The 23,952-nt window shown below is 46.3% G+C and overlaps 1 protein-coding gene across 1 annotated transcript in view; it reads right to left on the bottom strand.

Moving 5' to 3' along the window:
* The window catches only part of CHRD (chordin), a 62,752-nt gene extending 41,336 nt beyond the window's left edge, over window positions 1-21,416 (bottom strand). The window contains exons 1-5 of the mRNA XM_070945698.1: window positions 21,254-21,416; window positions 15,893-15,996; window positions 14,014-14,140; window positions 6,779-6,925; window positions 4,254-4,371 (exon numbers count right to left, since the gene is read on the bottom strand). Coding sequence (XP_070801799.1) covers window positions 4,254-4,371; window positions 6,779-6,925; window positions 14,014-14,140; window positions 15,893-15,996; window positions 21,254-21,416 — 659 coding nt within the window. The remainder of the gene's footprint in view (window positions 1-4,253; window positions 4,372-6,778; window positions 6,926-14,013; window positions 14,141-15,892; window positions 15,997-21,253) is intronic.
* Between the last annotated feature and the right edge of the window lie 2,536 nt (window positions 21,417-23,952).

Raw genomic sequence — 23,952 nt, forward strand, 5'->3', positions numbered from 1 at the left:
CCGTTGTAACTTTGACTCATCACTAAATGAACTGTTGTAAGTTGAGGACTACCTGTGGTTTCTCTAGCTATCCATCTGAACATCAGAAGATGTTACTGCTAGTATCTGCCTACCATACTGAGGTCAGAACACCTCAACTTACGACGATTCATTTAATAACAGTATTAAAAAGTTAGACCAGTACGGAAAACAGTGGCTTATTATCAGTCCTCGCCATTATGACCGTTGCAGCACCCCCACAGTCACGTGATCAAAATTTGGGCCCTCAGCAACCGGCATGTAGTTACAACCGTTGTAGGTTCCTGAGGGCATGTGACCAGCATTTACCAACTTCCCAGGGGCTTCGGATAAGCTAAATCAATGAGGGAAGCCAGATTTGCTTAACAACGAGGTGATGCCTTAATATAAGGCAACTGGCAACTGGCAGTTGGAACAGAGTTCTTTTCAGGTGGGGAGGGGGAGTAGAACATCTAACTCCTTAGCATCAGAGCGTGTGAATATTAATACTTAACGCTTAACGACCTTGGCAAAAATGGTCATAACATTGGGCGTGGCCCTCCCTTAACAACCAACCACCTACTTAGCGATGGAAATGTTGATCCCAACTGCAGTTATACTGTCGTTCACCAAAGTTAATTTTGTAAAGCTTCTTTTCGAAAATATTTAGTGGGACACTGAATTTTCACGATGACTTCCCATCTCGCTTTGAAATAAAAGCAATTTTATCGATACCGTGTTTCTCTGAAAATAAGACCAGGTCTTATATTAATTTTTCCTCCAAAAGACGCATTAGGGCTTCTTTTCTGGTTAGGACTTATTTTGGGGGGGGGGGAAATACGGTACTAAATGCACCCATCTGGCTGACAATCTTAACTGGGGCTTATTTTGGGGGTAGGGCTTATATTACGAGCATCCTGAAAAATCATGCTAGGGCTTATTTTCTGGTTGGGCCTTATTTTCGGGGAAACAGGGTTATAATAAAAAAAAGGGTGCACTTTCAGAGAGGCCCAATTTGCTGCTAAAAAAAAAAGTTAAGAACAAACAGTCCTCCCTCGTGCTCACCAACCCCCCCACCCCTTGCAAATCTTTACATAAATAAAAGAAATGGTGCCTTTGGCAGCCAAAAACAATTCCTTTCCATGCTTCCCTCCCATCCTCTCCTCCCCCCTCCCAAAGGCAGAAGGAGCATCTTGGCTTCTCCAGGGTTGAGAAGCTGTCATGCTTTTGGCCTTGCCGGGAATCATAACAACCACGAAGGCTGTTTTGGGGGAATCAGAGCGCACATTTGGAAATTACTCATCACTCGGCTATGCAAAGGGTTGGAAAAAAACAGAGAGGGGGGAGGTGTCCTTTCACCGAAGAGGCTGGATGCCTCGCAGTTCATGCAGCAAGGAGATTTTGCAATTGCAGGAGGGAAGTGTAATCAATCAACATCGGTACTCCCTCCCTCCCTCCTTCTGCTTCCCCAGCCATGCACAAGACAGATAGAGAAAGCCCCACCAAAAAACACCCCATTTTATTTGGAGAAAGACTGAGTATGCAGAGGGTGGGACGATAAAGCCCCCAAACTGTTCGTGGGACCATGAACCCCTCCGTTCCCCTCGCTCCTCCCTCCTGGCTTGCCAAATTGTATTCAGTCATCCTAACTGCGTGAGAGAGCTTTGGACCAGGGATGAATCCGGTGCAAAGCCAAGCTAGAATTCCCCGGTGCCTGGTGTTTCATAAAGTGACTGGAGAAATACCAGCTGCTTATCATAAACGGACTACAGAGTACAAGGGCGAAGAAAGGGATGTGGAGAGGATAGTAGCAGTGGTGGGTTTCAATTTTTTTTACTACCGGTTCTGTGGGTGTGGCTTGGTGGGCGTGGCTTGGTGGGCGTGGCAGGGGAAGGTTGCTGCAAAATCCCCATTTCCTTCCGATCAGCTGGGACTCGGGATGCAGAGAATAGATGGGGGCGGGGCCAGTCAGAGGTGGTATTTCCCGGTTCTCCAAACTATTCAAAATTTCTGCTACCGGTTCTCCAGAACTGGTCAGAACCTGCTGAAACCCACTTCTGGATAGTAGCTGTACTGAAACCCAAGGAAGAGTTTGGCATTTATCTTATCATGGACTAGCTGGGTGCTTCGCTAAGAAACTATGTGATTGGACTTGATAAATTGACACTTAAAGTCTGACACTTAATGTAGAATGTGTAACTCTGTAGCATCAGAGCGTGTTAATATAAGGCAATTGACAGTTGGAACAGAGGGGGAGAAAGAGTAGAATGTCCCAGCCTGGATGAGTCACACACTGGCCAGGCCCACGTCCAGTTTAGCGAAGGGGTAGCATCAGAGTGTGTTAATATAAGGCAACTGGCAGTTGGAACAGAGTTCTTTTCAGATGGGGAGGGGGAGTAGAACATCTAACTCCTTAGCATCAGAGCGTGTGAATATATAATACTGTATATGAAATACTAATGATCTGATGGTCATTTCAAAAAATCCTTTCTTAGCGAGCACCTAGAAGCCATGAGGAACATACGTGCCAAATTTCAAGTTTGTAGGCTTTACGGTACTGGAGATTTCGTGATGAGTGAGTGGTATTTGGCTTTTATATATATAGATAAGTTCGTGTATTCTGCTAAGTATGGCCAGCTGGGGAACTCTGGGAGTTGAGGTCTTAAAGTTGCCAAGGTTGGACATCCCATGGATGGCTTCTCCCTTGCTGAAGTTGTTAAAACCAGAGCTGGGTGGACACCGTTCACGGATCCTCATGGAGATCCCTACACTGACCCAGAGGGTTCAACTAGATTACCTCTGAAGTCCCTTCCAACACATGCATTTTATGATTCTTTGGTTTGTCTTGAACATCACTGGTTGGGTCTGGCCTCTTATGGGAAATTCTTACTCCAGGGGTGAAATGCTCCCGGTTTGGACCGGATCGCCCAATCCGGTAGCAATGGCAGTGGGTGGTTCGGAGGACTGGTAGCAAAAATCCCTGGGCCCCCCCATGCCGGGGGGGGGGGGCCAGGTGGTCTTCCGGGTGCGATTCAAGGTGTTGGTTACCACCTTTAAAGCGCTCCATGGCATAGGACCCGGGTACCTTCGAGACCGACTTCTGCCACCAATAGCCTCCCACCGACCAGTCCGCTCCCACAGAGAGGGTCTCCTCAGGGTGCCATCGGCCAAGTTATGTCGGCTGGTGACACCCAGGGGGAGGGCCTTCTCTGTGAGAGCCCCAGCCCTGTGGAATGAACTGCCCCCGGAAATACGTAAGATCACCGACCTCCGGGTGTTTCGCTGCGCACTGAAGACCCTGTTGTTCCACCAGGCTGGGCTATTAACATAACGATTTTAAATTGGGGTATTTTAAATTTCTGGGATTTTAATTGGAGCCTAATTATTTAATGATTTTAAATTTTAATCGTTGTTTTGTTCTGTGTTTTTAAATAGGCTGTACACCGCCCTGAGTCCTTCGGGAGAAGGGCGGTATAGAAATAAAATAATAATAATAATAATAATTATTATTATTATTATTATTATTATTATTATTATTATTATTATTATTATTATTATTATTATTATTATTATGCCCAGCTGAGCCGTGTGAACTTTTTTTTTTTACTTTTAAAAGCATTTTTTTCTTTGGCCGAAAAAATGCTTTTAAAAGTAAAAGTAAAAAAAAAAAAAAAGTTGGCCATGCCCACCCAGTCACATTACCCTACCGCCACCAAGCCACGCCCACAGAACCGGTAGTAACAAATTTTACATTTCACCACTGGGTATTAGTACCTCACTTGATCTTGATTGTATCCAGTGGTGAAATCCTCTGAAGTCTGCTACCGGTTCTGTGAGTCTGCTACTGAGCGCGTGCTTTGCGCATGCATGCACACTTTGCACGCATGCGCACCTGAGGCGCGCCCGTGCAGTGCTAAAAAAGGAACATTTTGAAGCCTTCCAAGTCTGCAAAGGTAAGTAGAACAGCGAGGGGGGGGGAATCCACTGTGCCGCACGATTTAGATTAGCTAGAAAATCTGACGATTCTAGCTAATATACATCGCATGTCACAGCTGATCGTCGCCCAGCTGATCATTGGAAATACCGGTTTGGGAGAACCGGCCTGAACCGGTAGCATTTCACCTCTGATTGTATCCCTCTGTTAACGCAATTTAGGATTGCATTGGCTTTTTTGTCTGCCGCCGCACACTGTTGGCTCGTATTTAGCTGGTTGTCCACTAAGACATCAGATGGAGACACGATTGAGGCTCACCCACCTTTCATAGTTGATGGAGAAGATCAGATGCAAGTGTGTGAGAGTGAATCTGGCTTTCGCCACCGCACTGGTGCCAGCCGCCCTCGGATCTGAGCCCCCGATCAGCAATGCCACAAAATCTGAGGAGCAAAAAGGAGAAGCTGGCGTGATCTTACATTGCACGCAACCTGGAAATAAATTCATTTATTTATTATTGAAATACAGGGAGTCCTTGACTTACGACTGGTCATATAGCGATAATTCAAAAGTTATAAGGGAGTAGTTGCAATCCAGATTTTGAAATTCCGACAGAGGGAGGGTTCTCGTGGTTACGTGACTGTACAGGCAGTCCTCAATTTACGTCCACAATTAAGTCCAAACCTGATGTTGCTAAGCGAGAAAAGTGCTAAGTGAATTTTGCCCCATTTTACGACTTTTCTCACCACATTCGTTAAGTGAATCCATGTAGTTGTTGAATTAGGAACACGCACTGTCAGAGAGATATAGAAGGAAATCAGTCACTGTGCGTATGTATATATGTATGTATAATATTAGAAAGTAGTTAATAGATGAAGTTGAGCACTATATATGTACTGTATATGTATATGTAATATGTGTGTTTGATTAAGAGAAACTTGTCAGTTTTTCTTATATTTGTTTTAAATGACTTTTTTTAAATACGAATAAAGTTTGTTTAAAATTAAAAAAAAAAAATTTAAAAAAAAGGAACACGCTTATTAAGTGAATCTGGCTTCCCCATTGACTTGGCTTGTTAGAAGGTCGCAAAAGGGGCTCATATGACCCCCCCAGGAGACTGCTCCCATCATAAATATGAGTTAGTGGTCAATCACCCGAATTTTAAATCATGGGGAGATGCTGCAGCGGTCATAGGTGTGAAAAATGGTCATAAGTCACTATTTTTGGTGCCGCCACAACTTCGAACGGTCACTAAATGAACTGTCATAAGTCAAGGACTACCTGTACTTTAGATGCTCAGCAAACGGACTGCAAGTACAGCCATGTGCGGCATCCCATGGTTTTGCCGAAATGCAATAGCAATAGCACTTAGACTTATATACCGCTTCACAGTGCTTTTACAGCCCTCTCTAAGCGGTTTACAGAGTCAGCATATTTGCCCCCAACAATCTTACTACTTATCTTTACTACCGGTTCACAGCGAGGCCGCACGCGCGTGCTCTTCTGAGCATGCGCAGAAGAGTTTTGATGACGTCGGGGTCGGTGGGCGGAGCCTCCCGTCGGTTTTACTACCAGTTCTATAGAACCGGTGCGAACCGGGGACAACCCACCACTGCTCAGAAGGATGGAAGGCCGAGTCAACCTTGAGCCGGTTAGGATCGAACTCCTGGCTGTGGGCAGAGTCGGCCTGCAATATGCATTTCATTCATTTAGCCTGAAATGAAATGCATGCAGGTACATCCTCGATGTAAACCAGCAACACGGTTGGGTAAGTGAATCCGGCTTCCCCATTGACTTTGCTTATCCGGTGGTCACAAAAGGGGATTAAATGATGCCGGGACACTGCATACATATGTACCAATTGCCAAGGATCCGAATTTAAATCACATGACCACGGGGATGCTGCAATGGTCATAAGTGTGAAAAATAGCATTAGCAATAGCACTTAGACTTATATACCGCTTCACAGTGCTTTTACAGCCCTCTCTAAGCAGTTTACAGAGTCAGCGTATTTACCTCCAACAATCTGGGTCCTCATTTTACCGACCTCGGAAGGATGAAAGGCTGAGTCAACCCTGAGCCTGATGAGATTCGAACTGCTGGCAGTGAGTTGAATTAGCCTGCAATACTGCATTCTAACCACTGCACCACCACAGCTCATGGTCATAAGTCACTTTTTCAAGGGCCGTTGTAACTTCGAACGGTCACTAAACATCCTGTTGTAAGTCCAGGACTGCCTATACCAGGGGTCTGCAACCTTAAACACTCAAAGAGCCATTTGGACCCGTTTCCCACAGAAAAGAAAACACTGGGAGCCACAAAACCTGGGTGGGCGTGGCCAACTCAATGTCACTCACTTCCACCAGTAACATGACACCTCCCCAGCCACGCCTACCCAGCCAGTCATTAGGGCAGAGAACCAGTTATTAAAAAACACCGGGAACCACAAAATCCTTTTGACGTATCTCTCTCTCCCCTCCCTCCCTCTCTCTCCCGCTCTCCCTCTCTCTCTGTATCTCTCTATGTCTCTCTCTCTCTCTCCCCCTCTCTCTGTATCTCTCTGACTCTGCCCTGACCACTTCTCCATCCCCCGCCGTTGCCCTTACCTCCTCAGGCTAGGCGAAGAGTGACTGGGAGGCAAGGGGTGGGGCCAGCCAGTGGTGGGATCATCCAACAGGGAGCCACAGCAGAGGGCCCAAACAGCCGCATGCAGCTCCGGAGCTGCAGGTTGCAGACACCTGGCCTATACTAAATATCTCTGGAAGATAAAACTCTGTAACACTACATCCTGTGATTACACGCAAAAACACGCAGCCTGGAATCGGGACCTGGGCACCACCTCACTCATACCTATCTGGCTGTCATCTCGGATCAAGTCCTGAGAGCTGAAGTAGGCTCGGTCGTTGTAGTTCCTGTGTAAGCCATCTTCTTTCTCCTGGGAGTATTCCATCTTGTCCAACAGCTGCTCAGATCTCTTCTCCGCGATGTTGGCAGGGGCTGCACGAAGGGGAACAGGAAGAGATTTGAAGTGTCAAAAATAAGAGCCAATCCATATTCAGGTAGTCTTCAACTTACGACCAGTGGTGGGTTTCAAATTTTTTTACTACCTGTTCTGTGGGCGTGGCTTGGTGGACTGGGTGTGGCTTGGTGGGTGTGGCTTGGTGGGCGTGGCAGAGGAAGGATACTGCAAAATCTCCATTCCCTCCCCAATCCAGGGGAAGGTTACTGCAAAATCCCCATTTCCTCCCAATCAGCTGGGACTCAGGAGGCAGAGAATAGATGAGGGCGGGGCCAGTCAGAATTTTTACTACCTGTTTTCTGAACTACTCAAAATTTCCGCTACCGGTTCTCCAGAACTGGTCAGAACCTGCTGAAACTCACCTCTGCTTACGAGCACAATTGAGCGCCCCCCCCATTTATGTTGCTCAGTGAGACATTTGTTAAGTGAATTTTGCTCCATTGTACAAGTTCTCCTGCCACAGTTGTTAAGTGGATCACTGCAGGGGTTAAATGAGTAAAACAGGACTTGAACCATGGGACACAAGAAGAGAAAAGAACTTTTATTTTGGGTTTAATGGGGAAAAAAAGATTTGTGGACAAAAATTTGATGATATTGATGGCAGCAAGATGACTTTATGTACGAAAACGGACGGAAGAATGGCTGCAAAAGCTGATGGAGTTAGCAGAGATGGCTAAATTGATTGCTTTGATCTTAAAAAAAAAAACAACCCACACAAATATTTTTGTTTCTATTTGGAAACCGTTTCTGGACTTTGTGCTTCAGGTGGGGGGAAAAAATGAAACATTGATTTGGGTTTTTAGTGATTAGATAGATTTGTCGTTATACAAATGGCTCGTTTATGATGTAAAAGTAAAAAAGTTATGGTTTGATGTTACTGTCTTATTCTATGGCACCAGAGGGAGTCGGACGTCAATGCCTTTTCTTTCTTTTTCCCTTCTTCTCTACACTTCTCCCTTCCCCCTTTCCTCCCCTATTTTCCCCCTATTTCCCCTATTTTCCCCCTATTTCCTCCCTTCCCCCTTTCCTCTCTTATAAGGAGTCAAACTATTCTTCAAAGCACCTGAGGGCAGAACAAGAAGCAATGGGTGGAAACTAATCAAGGAGAGAAGCAACTTAGAACTAAGGAGAAATTTCCTGACAGTTAGAACAATTAACCAGTGGAACAACTTGCCTCCAGAAGTTGCAAATGCTCCAACACTGGAAGTTTTTAAGAAGATGTTGGATAACCATTTGTCTGAAGTGGTGTAGGGTTTCCTGCCTGGGCAGGGGGTTGGACTAGAAGACCTCCAAGGTCCCTTCCAACTCTGTAATTCTATTTCTATTAGTCCTACTATTTGCTTTTGCATTTTTGCGTTTTATTTTATAAACTAATAAAAACTTTAAACAGAAAAAAAAAGAAGAGAAAGAAAAGAATACAAGGTAGAACGACAGAGTTAAGGATCTTGGAGTTTTTGTAATCCAAGCCACTGGTCAGACAAGAAACCCTATATACCATTTCAGACAAATGGCTGTCCAATCTCTTCTTAAAAACCTCCAGTGTTGGAGCATTCACAACTTCTGGAGGTAAGTTGTTCCACTGATTAATTCTACCAACTGTCAGGAAATTCCTCCTTAGTTCTAAGTTGCTTCTCTCCTTGATTAGTTTCCACCCATTGCTTCTTGTCCTGCCCTCAGGTGCTTTGGAGAATAGCTTGACTCCCTCTTCTTTGTGGCAGCCCCTGAGATATTGGGAGGCTGCTATCATGTCTCCCTTAGTCCTTCTCTTCATCAAACTAGACATGCCCAGTTCCTGCAACCGTTCTTCATATGTTTTAGCCCCCAGTCCTCTAATCACCTTTGTTGCTCTTCTCTGCACTCTTTCTAGAGTCTCCATGTCATTTTTGTATTGTGGTGATAAAAACATGGATGCAGTGAATAAAAACTGACAGCTCCTGACATCCACAAGTGATTTTCTCTTTCAAAATTAAGACCAACATCCTTCTTCACACAGTTACACGTGTGCCGGACAGAGAATAAAGATGCTGCTCTACTTTGGGGTCTGGTATATGGGGCCAACTCTGGAATTGAATTGCCCCCAACATCTGTGTGGAAAGAGGCAGAAAAGGGGGTTTCCATTGGAAGGGTACCTGGAATCTCCCCTCATTTCAAACAGAGCGGCATCAGGAGGGAGAATCCCACATGGGACAGGAACAGAAGAATTTATGGGCATCCCCCTGCGACGATAAAGAGCCTTGGTGGCGCAGCAGACTAAAGTGCTGTTAAGTAACACCAGCTGCCTGCAATTACTGCAAATTCAAATCTCACCAGGCTCAAGGGTGACTCAGCCTTCCATCCTTCCCAGGTAGGTAAAATGAGGACCCGGATTGTGGGGGCAATAAGATGACTTTGTATAAAAAAGAACACCGCTTAGGGAGGGCCAAAAGCCCTACTAAGCAGGTATATACAAAAGTATGAAGGCTGTTGCTTAACGCATTGTAAGCCACCCTGAGTCTCCGGAGAAGGGCAGCATATAAATCGAACCAATAAATAAATAAATAAATGATTAACGCTGCCCAAATGTGCTTTCTTTATTTATGATTTTCAAACGCAGGTTTGGGTGGCATTTTGTAAACGGCTGGGCGAGGCCACAGGCCACAGGCTTCAGCCTCCTGGCCACGACAGGACAAAGTCTCGCTTTCACTCCGGTTCCCTCGTTAATTCCCAAACCAAATACCCCAAACTTGAAATCAACGTATTAAAAAACAAACTGCGGGTTATTTTGCCGTGTCAGCAAAGTAACGGAGGATTCTGAGCCGGGTGGAAAGAGAGAGAGAGCACTGTCCCTACTCCGATACAGATGTGGCATATTTGATTCAGCCCTATTATGTAGGCCTCGATCACAACTCAGCCCTAATTTTCTGTCGCTAAACAAGACAGAGGTGAAGTGAATTCCCCCCCCCATTTTACGACTTTTCCTTGCCATTTGTTAAGTTAGTCACATGGTAGTTGAGTCAGAATCTGGCTTCCGCACTGCTTGTCAGAAGGTTCTAGTCCAGTGATGGCTAACCTTTTTGCCGTCGCGTGCCAAAAGCGGGGGGAGCACGGGGGGGTTGTGCGTGCCGTGCCCACACCCATAATTCAATGCCCCCCCGCGCCCCGCGTGTGCAACCCCTCCGCACTCCCCCCGCTTTTGGCATATGACAGCAAAAAGGTTACCAGTGGGCCCGTTAGGCCCGTTTTTCGCCCTCCCCAGGCTCCAGAGCCTTTCTAGGAGCTTGGGGAGGACAAAAACGGCCTTCTCTATTTATTTATTTATTTATTTATTTATTTATTTATTTATTTATTTATTTATTTATTTATTTATTTTTTTATTGGATTTCTATACCGCCCTACTCCCAAAGGACTCAGGGCGGTGAACAGCCACAGAATAAAACACATAAATACAAAAATTTAAAATAGAATAAAAACAAATTAAATAATTTGGCTGAGACAAATTTAAAATACCCAATAATTTAAAAACAAATTAAAATTTACATTTTAAAAAGGGAGAAGATTTAGGCCAGGCCAGCTTGATAAAATAAGAAAGTCCTGAGCACGCGACACCCCCCCCCCCGCCCCCGGGAGGCCGGAAACACCTTGTTTCCCGACTTCCAGTGGGCCCACAAGGCCCAAAGATCAGCTGGCCGGTGCATGCGTGCACGCTGGAGCTGAGCTATGGCAATGTTCGTGTGCCCACAGATATGGCTCCGCGTGCCACCTATGACACGCGTGCCATAGGTTCGCCATCACAGTTCTAGTCTATTCTAGATAAGGCATCTCCTTTGGAATTCAACCTGGTGCTCCATCATTGGAGGCTTTTAAGAAAAGATTGGACAATCATTTATCTGGAATGGGACAGGATCTCCTGCTTGAGCAGGGGATTGGGTTCTACTTACCTTTACTACCGGTTCACAACGGGATTGCGCGCTTGCGCTTCTCCGCATGCACAGATCGTCAATGATGACGTCCGGGTGGGTAGGCGGAGCCTCCTGCCGCTTTTACTACCGGTTCTAAAAAACCGGACAGAACTGGGAGCAACCTACCACTGGTTGGACTAAAAGACCTCCAAGGTCCCTTCCAAATCTGTTATTCAAGATGGCAAAAAGTGATCATCCAAATCTGTTATTCAAGATCAGCAAAAAGGGACACCACAACCATCATAAATACACAGCATCCAAATTTTCATCACGTCGTGACCACGGGGGCTGCTGCAACGGTCGTAAGTGTGAGAAACAAGTCATTGTTTTCAATGCTGTTGCAACTTGAAATAGTCGCTAAACAAATGTTAAACATCTTTTTTTTTTTTTGTACATGGCGGCGACCAAAACTAGATGCAATATTCCAGGTGTGGTCTCATCAGGGTATTTTTTTTTTTAATTTGATTTATATGCTGCCCTTCTCCGGAGACTCAGGGCGGCTTACAAGGTGTTAAGCAATAGCCTTCATCCTTTTGTATATTTATACAAAGTCATCTTATTGCCCCCACAATCTGGGTCCTCATTTCACCTACCTTAGAAAGGATGGAAGGCTGAGTCAACCTTGAGCCTGGCAAGATTCGAACCTGCAGTAATTGCAGGCAGCTGGTCTTAATAACAGGGTGCTTTAGACCACTGTACTACCAAGGCTCTTATAATTTTATAAAGTGGTATTAACACTTCACCTGATTTTGATTCTATCCCTCTGTTGATGCAGCCTAGAACTGTGTTGGCCTTTTTTTTTTTTTTTTGGCTTCTCCTCCAAGAAGCTTCTTGATTTTGGCTTCTCATCAGAAGCAAAATATTTCCCCCCCCCCAAAGAAAACCCCAAGAAAGTCTAGTTGCCTTTTGGAAAAAAACAACAACATTTGGGACAACCGTGAACCTGGATGATTGAGAATCTCCACAGCATAGGCCGTCTGTGCAGGCCATGGACTACTGGAACTCCTAGCCCTTTACCCATGGTACCCAGATGGCTCCAGACAACTTCCTTGTGTCCAGACATTGGCTCTGTCCAGCTGTTGGGAGCAGACAAGGGCAGGTGTGTGCAGGGAGTTATGGCGATAAACACATTCGCCTTCTTAGTCACCTCGGGAAAGCTAAACAAATGGGAAGCATAGACTATACAAGGGAAAAGCAGGGCACCGAAAATCAACACACCAAATAAACAAGAGAGGGAGGTTACACATCTGCCCTACTGGATGCCTCCTGTCTGCCATCTGATGCAAAGCCCACGTGCGCTGAACATCGGCGTTGAGACGGAAAAAGAGGCAACCGACGGAGGGAGAGAAGGACAGGGGGGGGGGACGGGGGGACAGACTGTTCTAGGAAATCTTCTGTAGGCTAAGCCTGCCAAGAGAACATACGTGTGTTTGTGTGTGTGTGTGTGTGTGTGTGTGTGTTTGTGTGAGCATGTAAGGGTACCTATGGTTCCAAGAAATCCATTTCATTCTTTCTCTGTGAAAAGAGAAAGGAAGGAAGGAAGGAAGGAAGGAAGGAAGGAAGGAAGGAAGGAAGGAAGGAAGGAAGGAAAGGAAAGAAAGAAAGAAAAAAGAAAGGAAGAAAGAAAGGAAAGAAAGAAAGAAGAAAGAAAGAAAGGAAAGAAGGAAAGAAAGAAGAAAGGAAAGAAGGAAAGAAAGAAGAAAGGAAAGAAAGGAAGGAAGGAAGGAAGAAAGAAAGAAGAAAGGAAAGAAAGAAAGGAAGGAAAGAAAGAAAAAAGAAAGGAAAGAAAGAAAGAAAAAAGGAAAAGAAAGAAAGAAAGAAGAAAGGAAGGAAGGAAGGAAGGAAGGAAAGAAGGAAAGAAAGAAAGAAAGAAAGAAAGAAAGAAAGAAAGAAAGAAAGAAAGAAAGAAAGAAAGAAAGAAAGAAAGAGTGTAGGGACTTGGCAATTAGAATGAAACAAAGGGTAGAGGTGATGGCTTGGTTCACACAGCATGCTTAACCAGATCAGACTTGGTGGGTGAATTCACCCAACGTGCCATGCCATGGTTAGCTTTAACAAAGCTTACTTCTTTGTCTCTTTCATTTTATTTTCCACTTTCTAGTTTAGCTGGCAACACAGAGTTAGTAAAGAGAAAGCTTCTAGTCCTCATGAATCCCTGCCGAAGAAACTGGCGTCAGATGGACCAGGTGCAGGGGCAGAGATGGTAAGATGGTGTAAGGGATGCAGCTCTTACCACTAGGCTCAGATAGAGGGGCTCAGGCTGGGCACAGAGGCGGTAGAGCTTTGTTCCTCAGTTCCAAGTGGTTGGAAACTCAGAACTATAATAAAGGTAAAGGTTTCCCTTGTCCAGTCGTGTCCGACTCTAGGGCACAGTGCTTCGAATGGTCACAAAATAAGGCCATCCGTTAAGTGAGGACCGCCACTGTAAACTAAGAAAACTAAGATCATGGCATCCGGCCCTCTGAATTCCTGGCAAATAGATGGGGAAGAAATAGAGGTAGTGACAAATTTAATTTACTGGGCTCCAAGATCACCGCAGATGGGGATTGCAGCCAAGAAATTAAAAGACGCTTGCTCCTGGGGAGGAAAGCCATGGCAAATCTAGACAGCATACTAAAAAGCAGAGACATCACCCTGCCAACAAAAGTGCGTACAGTCAAGGCTATGGTGTCCCCAGTTGCAATGTATGGCTATGAAAGTTGGACCATAGGGAAGGCTGAGCACCAAAGAACTGAGGCCTTTGAACTCTGGTGGCTGGAGAAGACTCCTGCGAGTCCCTTGGACCACAAGGCGATCAAACCGGTCAGTCCTGGAGGAGATCAACCCTGACTGCTCTTTCGAAGGCCAGATCCTGAAGATGAAACTCCAATCCTTTGGCCACCTAATGAGAAGGAAGGACTCACTGGAGAAGAGCCTAATGCTGGGAAAGACTGAGGGCAAAAGAAGAAGGGGACGGCAGAGAACGAGGTGGCTGGATGGAGTCACTGAAGCAGTCGGCGTGAGCTTAAATGGACTCCAGAGGATGGTAGAGGACAGGAAAGTCTGGAGGAACGTTGTCCATGGGGTCGCAATGGGTCGGACACGACTTTGCAACTAACAACAACAACAACAATTTGTAATTGACTTACCTTTGGGGCAGGATTTGCAACATTGTCCTGGAAGCACAATAGCATCAGCACAAGGAAGTTTGGGGCAGCTATGCTTAATGTTCTTACAGCTGACTTTGCCAGCCGGTTTCCCTCTCCGATTCCTCTGCTGGAGGAGGAGAAAAAAAAAATAGAAAATTCTTACAATAGATTATATTCCAGTTTTGGATGAATCCGTAGCACTTTTGTGTTTTATTAGAGACGATGCAGAACCTTCCCACCCAGGCCAAATCCCCCTGTCGTAAACTTTAGCATGAATTACAGCCTTACAACGTCTTCCCATGGAGTGAACCAAGTCTTTTAGTTCTGCAGCTGCTATAATGTTATAATGCCAAAATTGTGGAAACCTTTTGGGGAAAGTGTATTTTTGAAGTTTGATGGCTAATAAACACCACTTTTTTGGGGGGGAGTTTCAAGATAATCATATTCCACCGCTGGAATGGCCTGGGAATAGCCCAGACCTTAACCCAATTGAAAATCGATGGAGCCGACTAAAGAAACTTGTTAGTCAGAAGCGACCCAGCAATAAAACCCAGTTAATAGAAGCCATCATTCAATCTTGGTTTCACATTATAACAGCTGCAGAACTAAAAGACTTGGTTCACTCCATGGGAAGATGTGGTAAGGCCGTCATTCATGCTAAAGGTTACCCAGCTAAGTATTAACTGACATGGTGATAATTTTTGGCTTATCATACCATTGCCTAGAACAGAGGTCTTCAAACTTGGCAGCTTTAAGATTTGTGGACTTCAACTCCCAAAATATCTCGTTTTTTCTATGGTGATAATTTTTGTATATCTCGTCTTTTCTACGTGCTTCACTTTTCTTCTTTATACCGTAACTGCTATTCTAATAGTAAATCCTTCATAAAAGTTATTGCATTACATTCTTGATTAAATTATCTTTCCATTGATAAATAATTTTATGGTACTTCTCAAAAAAAAAAAAGTGGTGTTATTAGCTAGTTTTTAAAAAATATACTTTTCCCAAAAGGTTTCCACAATTTTGGCCACTACTGTATTTAATATTTCATGTCTTAACAGCTGCAAGAATTGTTTCTCCACCGTACTGGAAAAATGAGGAAACACTTACGGAAGATGTAATTAAAAAAAAAAAACTAGATTGTGCAGAAATGGACAGATTGACATTAAAAATAAAAGAAAAAGAAGATACAGAATATTTTCGAACATGAGACTTGTTTTATAAATGGTTGGATAATAGAGGTAGAAATTAGGAGCCGGGAAAGTATTATTATGTAAGCAAATGGATCCAGGCAATACGCTATTCACAAAGCACTTATGTATGTAAACTGAAAATGTATAAATAAACTGTTTAACAAAAACACGAACCAATTGTCAAGCATCCGAATGTAAATCAAATGGCCATGGGGATGCTGCAATGGTCATAAGTGTGAAAAATGATCATCAGTCAACTTTTTCTCCAGTGGCGTTGTAACTTCTAAATGGTCACTAAACGAACTATTGTAAGTCAAGGACTGCTTGTATCAGGATCCCTCATTTCCCAGAAACCTGGGAAATCTGGCTAATTGAGCCTTGATAGTACAGTGGTCTAAGCACCCTGTTATTAACACAGCTGCCTGCAATTTACTGCTGGTTCGAATCTCTCCAAGGCTCAAGGTTGACTCAGCCTTCCATCCTTTCTAAGGTGGTGAAATGAGGACTCAGTTTGTGGGGGCAATAAGATGACTTTGTATAAATATACAAAAGTATGAAGGCTATTGCTTAGCGCATTGTAAGCCGCCCTGAGTCTCCGGAGAAGGGCGGCATATAAATCAAATTTAAAAAAAAAATAAAAATTCAACCGCACCTGCCTTTTAACCTGGCTCTACAATGACACTTACTGGTTCGCAGGTGCACACTACACAGTGCATAATGCCAAAGGGTTCCCCTAAATCAGGATGCCAGGTATCCTCCAAGGTGTAGAACCGGCCACCGAAATAACATCCTGCAAAGAAAAAGGAATTTTGAATGCTCCAGAACAGGAGTCTCCAACCTTGGCAACTTTAAGCCCGGTGGACTTCAACTCCCAGAATTCCCCAGCCAGCTGCTTCAGAAAACCGTGCATTGAACTGGCTGCCATGTTTTTTTCCCTCATCTGTGGAGTGAGTTGCTGCTTATCATACCATTGCCTAGAACAGAGGTCTTCAAACTTGGCAGCTTTAAGACTTGTGGACTTCAACTCCCAGAATTCTCCAGCCAGCTATGCTGGCTGGAGAATTCTGGGAGTTGAAGTCCACAAGTCTTAAAGCTGCCAAGTTTGAGGACCTCTGGCATAGAACATTGGTGTCAAAGTCGATTTCATCGAGGGCCGCATCGGGGTTGTGTTTGACCTCGTGGGAGGGTGTGGCCAGCTTGACGTCACTCATGTCGGGGACACCTGTGGTGGCTCGAGCGCTCCCAGTGAAAACGGGCTCCTGAGCTCCGTTTTCTCTGGCAGAAGCATCACTGGCTGGTCCTTTGCTGTTTTTCCAGGGCGACCCTGCGGGCCAGAACTAAGCACCCCGCAGGCTGGATCCAGCCCCCCGGCCTTGAGTTTGACACCCGTGGCCTAGACTGTGGGCCTTTATCCTGTCCCCCTCAAGGTCCTTCCCACACACTCTTACATCATTCCCATCCCATCCCATCCCTTCCCAAGTCCTTTGAGAGAAGGGCGGCATATAAATACGTAAAAATAAATAAATAAATAAATAAATAAATAAATAAATAAATAGTTAGTTAGTTAGTTAGTTAGTTAGTTCCAAACTGGAAAGGAGACAACTTGCTTGCTTCTTTATTCTTATCCCACTCTTGCCCCCCTCCTCCATTACACTGAGCTAAAGGCTTAGCCATTGCTGCATTTATCTAAACGACTTTACTTTATGTATTGTGCAAAGAATGCAGTGTGAAACTGGCCCATTTACTCTGGGACAGAGGTCACCAACCTTGGCAACTTTAAGCCTGGCGGACTTCAACTCCCAGAATTCCCCGGGCAGCAAAGAGAATTCTGGGAGTTGAAGTCCGCCAGGCTTAAAGTTGCCAAGGTTGGAGATTCCTGCCCTGGTCTAGGATGAAGCAGATGATGTGAACCCAGAAAATTGTTTATTTTATTTTTTTATTTTTTATTTTGTCAAGCATATATATAAGATAACAGGTAAAAGTATAAACATAATTTGAATACATGAAAAGAGTAAGTAAAAAAGGAATATTAGGATAGGGACGGTAGGCGCCTGGTGCACTTATGCACGCCCCTTACAGACCTCTTAGGAATGGGGTGAGGTCAACAGTAGACAGTTTAATTTAACAGGTTAAATCTCTGCAGCCGGAGCTTGCTCACCTCTGGATCCACGTAACATCACTAAGAATCATTCCGACGAACAAAGCAAAAATAACAAACTAAACAATTGACACGTGTGGAATACCCAAGACAAGCAAGTGGGGAATGAGGCCAAAACGAAGGAGAACTTGTATTCACCCAAGTGATTTCAACCACCGAAGGAAGGGGACCCCATATCCATCTCTCTCTCTCTCCCCACCCCCCGCTTTAATTCCAAAAATCTGTCCCAACGTCGCCTCGGGAGTCCCTTTCCCCCTAAACGGCAGATCTAACAGAACTCGGAAGGTGCGGCCGCGCCTCCTTGGAGTTCTTCACAGGTTCAGAAACACGCCATCGGGTGGGAAAGGACGGGAGAGGGTTGCGCTGCCAAGCAGAATACAGAATAGCAAGAGTTGGAAGGGGCCTTGAAGGTCCTCTAGTCCAACCCCCTGCTCAAGCAGGAAACCCTTATACATTTCAGATATTTAAACGGTGGTCCAATCTCTTCTTTAAAAGCCTCCAGTGTTTGGAGCAGCCCCAACTTCTAGTGGCAGGTCGTTCCACTGATTAAATATTCGAACTGTCCAGGAATTTTTCCCTTATTTATTTATTTATTTATTTATTTATTTATTTATTTAGTACTAGTTTTAATTATTTAATTAATTAAATTAATTATTAAATTTATTAAATTAATTATTAAATTAATTATTAAATTAATTAATTATTAAATTCATTTTTTTTAATTATTTTTTTTATTTTTAATTTGATTTATAGGCCGCCCTTCTCCGGAGACTCAGGGCGGCTTACAATGCGTTAAGCAATAGCCTTCATTCTTTTGTATATTTATACAAAGTCAGCTTATTGCCCCCACAAACTGGGTCCTCAATTTACCTACCTTAGAAAGGATGGAAGGCTGAGCCAACCTTGAGCCTTGGCGAGATTCGAAACTGCAGTAATTGTAGGCAGCTGGTCTTAATAACAGGGTGCTTTAGACCACTGTACTACCAAGGCTCTTAATAATTAATTTAATTATTTAATTAATAATAATAATTATTAATAATAATAATTATTAATAATTATTATTTGTTTGTTTGTTTGTTTGATTTATATGCCGCCCTTCTCCGGAGACTCAGGACGTCTTACAATGCTTTTAAGCAATAGCCTTCATACTTTTGTATATACCTGCTTAGTAGGGCTTTCGCACCCCCCCAAGCGGTGTTCTTTTTTTTGTATACAAAGTCAGCTTATTGCTCCCACAATCCGGGTCCTCATTTTACCTACCTCGGAAGGATGGAAGGCTGAGTCAACCTTGAGCTTGATGAGAATTGAACTCGCAGTAATTGCAGGCAGCTGGCAGCTAAATACTACTTTTTAACAGTAGTTTAGTCCACTGCACCACCAAGGCTCCTTATTTCTAGGTTGGATGGATCTCTCTTTAATGATCGTCTATCCTTTATTTCTTGTCCTGCCTCCCGGTGCTTTGGAGAATAGGTGGGCACTGGGCTCCCTCCTCTTTGTAACAGCCCCTCCAATATTGCATCCGATGGCCACCGGTTTGCCGCCCCCCCCCGCCCGCACTCCGGCGCCCCCCCCCTCCCCCCATCTCTGCCTCCCGGGATGTTCCCAGCTCCCACGGTTCCCTAGTACAGGTCTCCTGCGTGAATAGGGGGTTGGACTAGATGATCTCCAAGGTCCCTTCTAACTCTACTGTTACTGAGCCTGTAGTACAGTGGACTAAAGCACTGTTATTAACATCTGCTGCTTGCAATTACTGCAAGTTCAAATCTCACCAGGCTCAAGGTTGACTCAGCCTTCCATCCTTTCTAAGGTAGGTGAAATGAGGACCCAGATTGTGGGGGCAATAAGCTGACTTTGTATAAATATACAAAAGTATGAAGGCTATTGCTTAACGCATTGTAAGCCGCCCTGAGTCTCCGGAGAAGGGCGGCATATAAATTAAAGCAAAAAAAACCCAAAAACCCTGAGATCTCGCCCTTCCAACACACGCGACCACCGACCCATAATAACCACCCCTCCGAGATTGGCGGGGCTCCAAGGGCCAGTGGGGTCCTGGAGAGAGAGGGAGGTGACCCCCCCAAGTTCCCCCGACGTGGCTACGGAACTGATCGAGCCCAGCGGCCGGGAATGTGCTCAAGGGCCGTTGAAGAAGCCAGCTGGAGTCGGTTCGAGTCCCTCCAGACTCGCCAAGAGAGAGACCCGGATCCGCCCTTAGAGGAGACATCTCCTCTGGGGGACACGATAGCAATCTCCACTTGGGGGGGTGCCACAAAAAAGAGGGGTTCAAGCTATTCTCCAAAAGCATCTGAAGGCTGGACCAGAAGCCACGGATGGCAACCATTCAAGGAGAGAAGCAACTTAGAACTAAGGAGGAATTCCCCAAGAGCAAGATTTGTAGGGACCAAATCTTTTTTTTTTTCCTCCCCTTTTATCTTTGCTGTCACACCTGAAGGCAGGACCAGGAGTAAAGGATGGAAACTGATCAAAACAGAGATCCAGCCTAGAACGAAAGAGAAATGTCCTGACAGGGAGAACAATTGACCAGTGGAATGACTTGCCTCCAGAAGTTGTGAATGCTCCAACCCTAGAAGTTTTTACGAAGAGGTTGGATAATTTATCTGGAATGGTAGATAGGGGTTCTTGTCTGACCAGTAGGATTGGATTAGAAAAACCTCCAAGGTCCTTTCTAACTCTGTCATTCTATCTTGTATTCTTTTCTCGTCTTTCTTTCTTTTTTTCTGTTTAAAACGTTGATTAGTTGATAAAATAAAACGCAAAAAAAATGCAAAAGGGGCCTGGTGGCTCAGCAGACTGATAGCATTGTGATTAACACCAGCTGTCTGCAACTACTGTAAGTTTGAATCTCACCAGGCTCAAGGTTGACTCAGCCTTCCATCCTTTCTAAGGTAGGTAAACTGAGGACCCAGTTTGTGGGGGCAATAAGCTGACTTTGTATAAAATATACAAAAGTATGAAGGCTATTGCTTAACGCATTGTAAGCCGCCCTGAGTCTCCGGAGAAGGGCGGCATATAAATCAAATTTAAAAAAAGAAAAAAAAAGCAAATAGGAGGAAAAACAGAGGAGGAAAGGGGGAAGGGAGAAGGATAGAGAAGAAAGGAAAAGAAAGAAAAGGCATTGAATGGATGAATGATAAAATGAAAGGAAGAGAAAGAGGTGTGTTAAATAAAAGTAAAAAGTAATTTGAAATGACACCAGAAATATATTTTGTATATAGTTAAAACCACTGCACATCTGATATTAGGGGTTAAAACCTGGGGTTTTAAAGTGAATTGAGCCGAATTCATGTAATAATTTTAAACTATTTTAACTGATGTTGTCTTGTCTTTGAATAGGCTGTACACCGCCCTGAGTCCTTTCGGGAGAAGGGCGGTATAGAAATAAAATTATTCTATTCTAAATTATTCTATTAATGGAAATGTCAATATATTTCTGTTTTTTAAACTCAATAAAGTTTCTTTGGAAAAAAAAAAAGAAAAGAAAAAAGAGAGAAGAAGGGGAAATTACTGCAGGGTTCGAATCTCGCCAAGGCTCAAGGTTGACTCAGCCTTCCATCCTTTCTAAGGTAGGTAAATTGAGGACCCAGTTTGTGGGGGCAATAAGCTGACTTTGTATAAATATACAAAAGGATGAAGGCTATTGCTGAGCACATTGTAAGCCGCCCTGAGTCTTCGGAGAAGGGCGGCATATAAATCAAATTAAAAAAAAAAAAGACTAAAATAAAAAATAAAAAAATGGCATTGACGTCCGACAGGCATTCTTGTCTGATCAGGGTTGGACTAGAAGACCTCCCGAGGTCCCTTCCGAAACTCTTTTTGTTATTCTCATTCATAGGCGTCAAAATCCCGTCGCTCCGCTTCCAGGCAGCCCTACCTTGCGCGCCTTTGGAAGGCAGAGGCTCCGTCGACTCGGGCTGGATGAGCAGGAGGGTCTTGGCGGGTCCCACGGGCGACCCCGGGCCCGGCCACGCGAGGGCGAAGGGCGGCAGCAGCAACAGCAGCAGCAGCGGCCCCAGCTGTGCGCCCGAGAGGCTCATCTCGGTGCAGGCGATCGCGGATCCCGGAGCGAATCACCGCCCCCTCTGGACCGGCCCCGGATCCCGTCGGGGTTTTTATAGGCGCCCGGCATCGGCTGAGCCGAACGGAGGGCGATTTCTTGAGCAAACAAAGGCGAGGATGGATTGCAGATCGCAGCCCCAGCGGGGGGGGGGGGGGCGGGAGTGTGTGTGTGTGTGTGGGGGGGCTGTCTGTACGCTGGAGGGATGGAGAAGAGGGGGGGGTCGGGGAGCCCCTCCTGCCGCCTACGCCTCTTTCCCCCCACCCTCCCCAGGGGATGAAGCCCATGCAGGGGGGACCCCCCCCGAGGGTCCCCATCAGAGCCTAGGGTGGGAAGGGGCGGGAGAAAGAAGCCCCCTCCCCAAAACCCCAAATGTCCTTCTGTGGCCTTCCTTCGCTCCCCAAACATCCAGCCCCCCAGCCCCCCAAACGGCTGGCTGGGCCACCCCCCCACTTTTCCCCTGCACCCCCAGATCGTCACCGACCCCCAAGCCGGTGGCGGGGGGGGGGGGCGAGCGTGGGGGGGCTGCCTGTATACTGGAGGGATGGAGAAGAGGGGGAGTCGGGGAGCCCCTCCTGCCGCCTACGCCCCTTCCCCCCCTCCCCAGGGGATGAAGCCCATGCAGGGGGACCCCCGAGGGTCCCCATCACAGCCTAGGGTGAAAAAGGGGTGGGAGAAAGAAGCCCCCTCCCCAAAACCCCAAACTTCCTTCTGTGGCCTTCCTTCGCTCCCCACCCATCCAGCCCCCAGCCCCCCCCGAACGGCTGGCCGGGCCACTCTCCCCCCACTTTCCTACCCTCAGCCCCAGATTGTCACCGACCCCCAAGCCGGTGGCGGGGGGGAGGGGGCGAGCGTGGGGGGGCTGCCTGTATACTGGAGGGATGGAGAAGAGGGGGAGTCGGGGAGCCCCTCCTGTCACCTCCATCCCTTCCCCCTCAGCGGACGAAGCCCATGCAGGGGGACCCCGAGGGTCCCCATCACAGCCTAGGGTGGGAAGGGGTGGGAGAAAGAAGCCCCCTCCCCAAAACCCCAAATGTCCTTCTGTGGCCTTCCTTCGCTCCCCACCCATCCAACCCCCCAGCCCCCCGAACGGCTGGCTGGGCCACCCCCCTCACCTTTCTCCCCCCACACCCAGATCGTCATTGACCCCCAAGCCGGTGGGGGGGCTGTCTGTACACTGGAAGGATGGAGAAGAGGGGGGATTGGGGAGCCCCTCCTGCTGCCTACGCCTCTTCCCCCCACTCTCCAGGGGACGAAGCCCATGCAGGGGGACCCCGAGGGTCCCCATCACAGCCTAGGGTGGGAAGGGGCAGGAGAAAGAAGCCCCCTCCCCAAAACCCCAAACGTCCTTCTGTGGCCTTCCTTCGCTCCCCAGCCACCACCACCCCCGAACAGCTGTTCTGGCGACCCACTTCCCTTCCGCCTTCCGCCCATCCCCCAGATCCTCGCCACCGACCCCCAAGCCGGCCCAGAGGGAAAGCCGTGGTGCCCCTAGAGACGTAGATGTGACAGGGAGCCTTCCCGTAATACTTTCGGAGACCCGCACCCCTGCCTGCCCAGTTTGCACCCCCCAAAAAAGCGCTTTATTCCAAGCCGTTCAAAAAAGTGCTTAAAATGGACTAGGGAGACCCCCATTTCTTCCACCCATCATGCTTCCTATATGCCACCACCACCCCTTGCCAAAATGAAAAGTTTGGGTCCCACCAGAAAGTAGGGGCTTATCTCCCCCTTTCCAGCCCCTACTGAATAAATTGCCCATTCCTCCAGAAGGGGGTTCCTTCATAAGGATTCCCCCACCACCTGTGCGTCAAAGTAATATATGAAATCAGGATGCTAATCCCGCATTCTGATATAACTCCGTGTGAGCATGAACCCTCAGCAATCCTGTTTCCTCTCCCAGTTCAGCTCCCAGTTCCAAACTGGGGTGTCCCAAATCTGTAGCCTTCTGTCTCCCTGCATTGACCTAATACACAGCTTTCCCCAAGAGAATTGGGTTGGGTTCGGGGATGATGGACGCTGTAATAATCCATCACATCTGCAGAGCCCACAGAACCCTAGCACTCCATCCATGCCCCTTTTGCCCTTCTGAAATGGGCAGGTGGGCCCCAAATGTTTGTTGGCCTTTAGGATCGGGTGCAGACAGAGGATCTGTTTGCCTTTCCTGGAAGCTTCTTGAGATGCAACCTGAGGTTGAGGATGGTGACCGAAGTTTGGTGTTTTGTCTGGAACATCAAATAGCAACGGTGGGATTGTTGTTGTTAGTTGCGAAGTCGTGTCCGACCCATCGCGACCCCATGGACAACGTTCCTCCAGGCCTTCCTCTCCTCTACCATCCTCTGGAGTCCATTTAAGCTCACGCCGACTGCTTCAGTGACTCCATCCAGCCACCTCGTTCTCTGTCGTCCCCTTCTTCTTTTGCCCTCAATCGTTCCCAGTATTAGGCTCTTCTCCAGGGAGTCCTTCCTTCTCATTAGGTGGCCAAAGTATTTGACTTTCATCTTCAGGATCTGGCCTTC

This window comes from Pituophis catenifer, unplaced genomic scaffold (assembly GCF_029215685.1).
Source record: "Pituophis catenifer annectens isolate HBS135680 unplaced genomic scaffold, rPitCat1.0.hap2 SCAF_6, whole genome shotgun sequence".
Lineage (NCBI taxonomy): Eukaryota > Metazoa > Chordata > Lepidosauria > Squamata > Colubridae > Pituophis > Pituophis catenifer.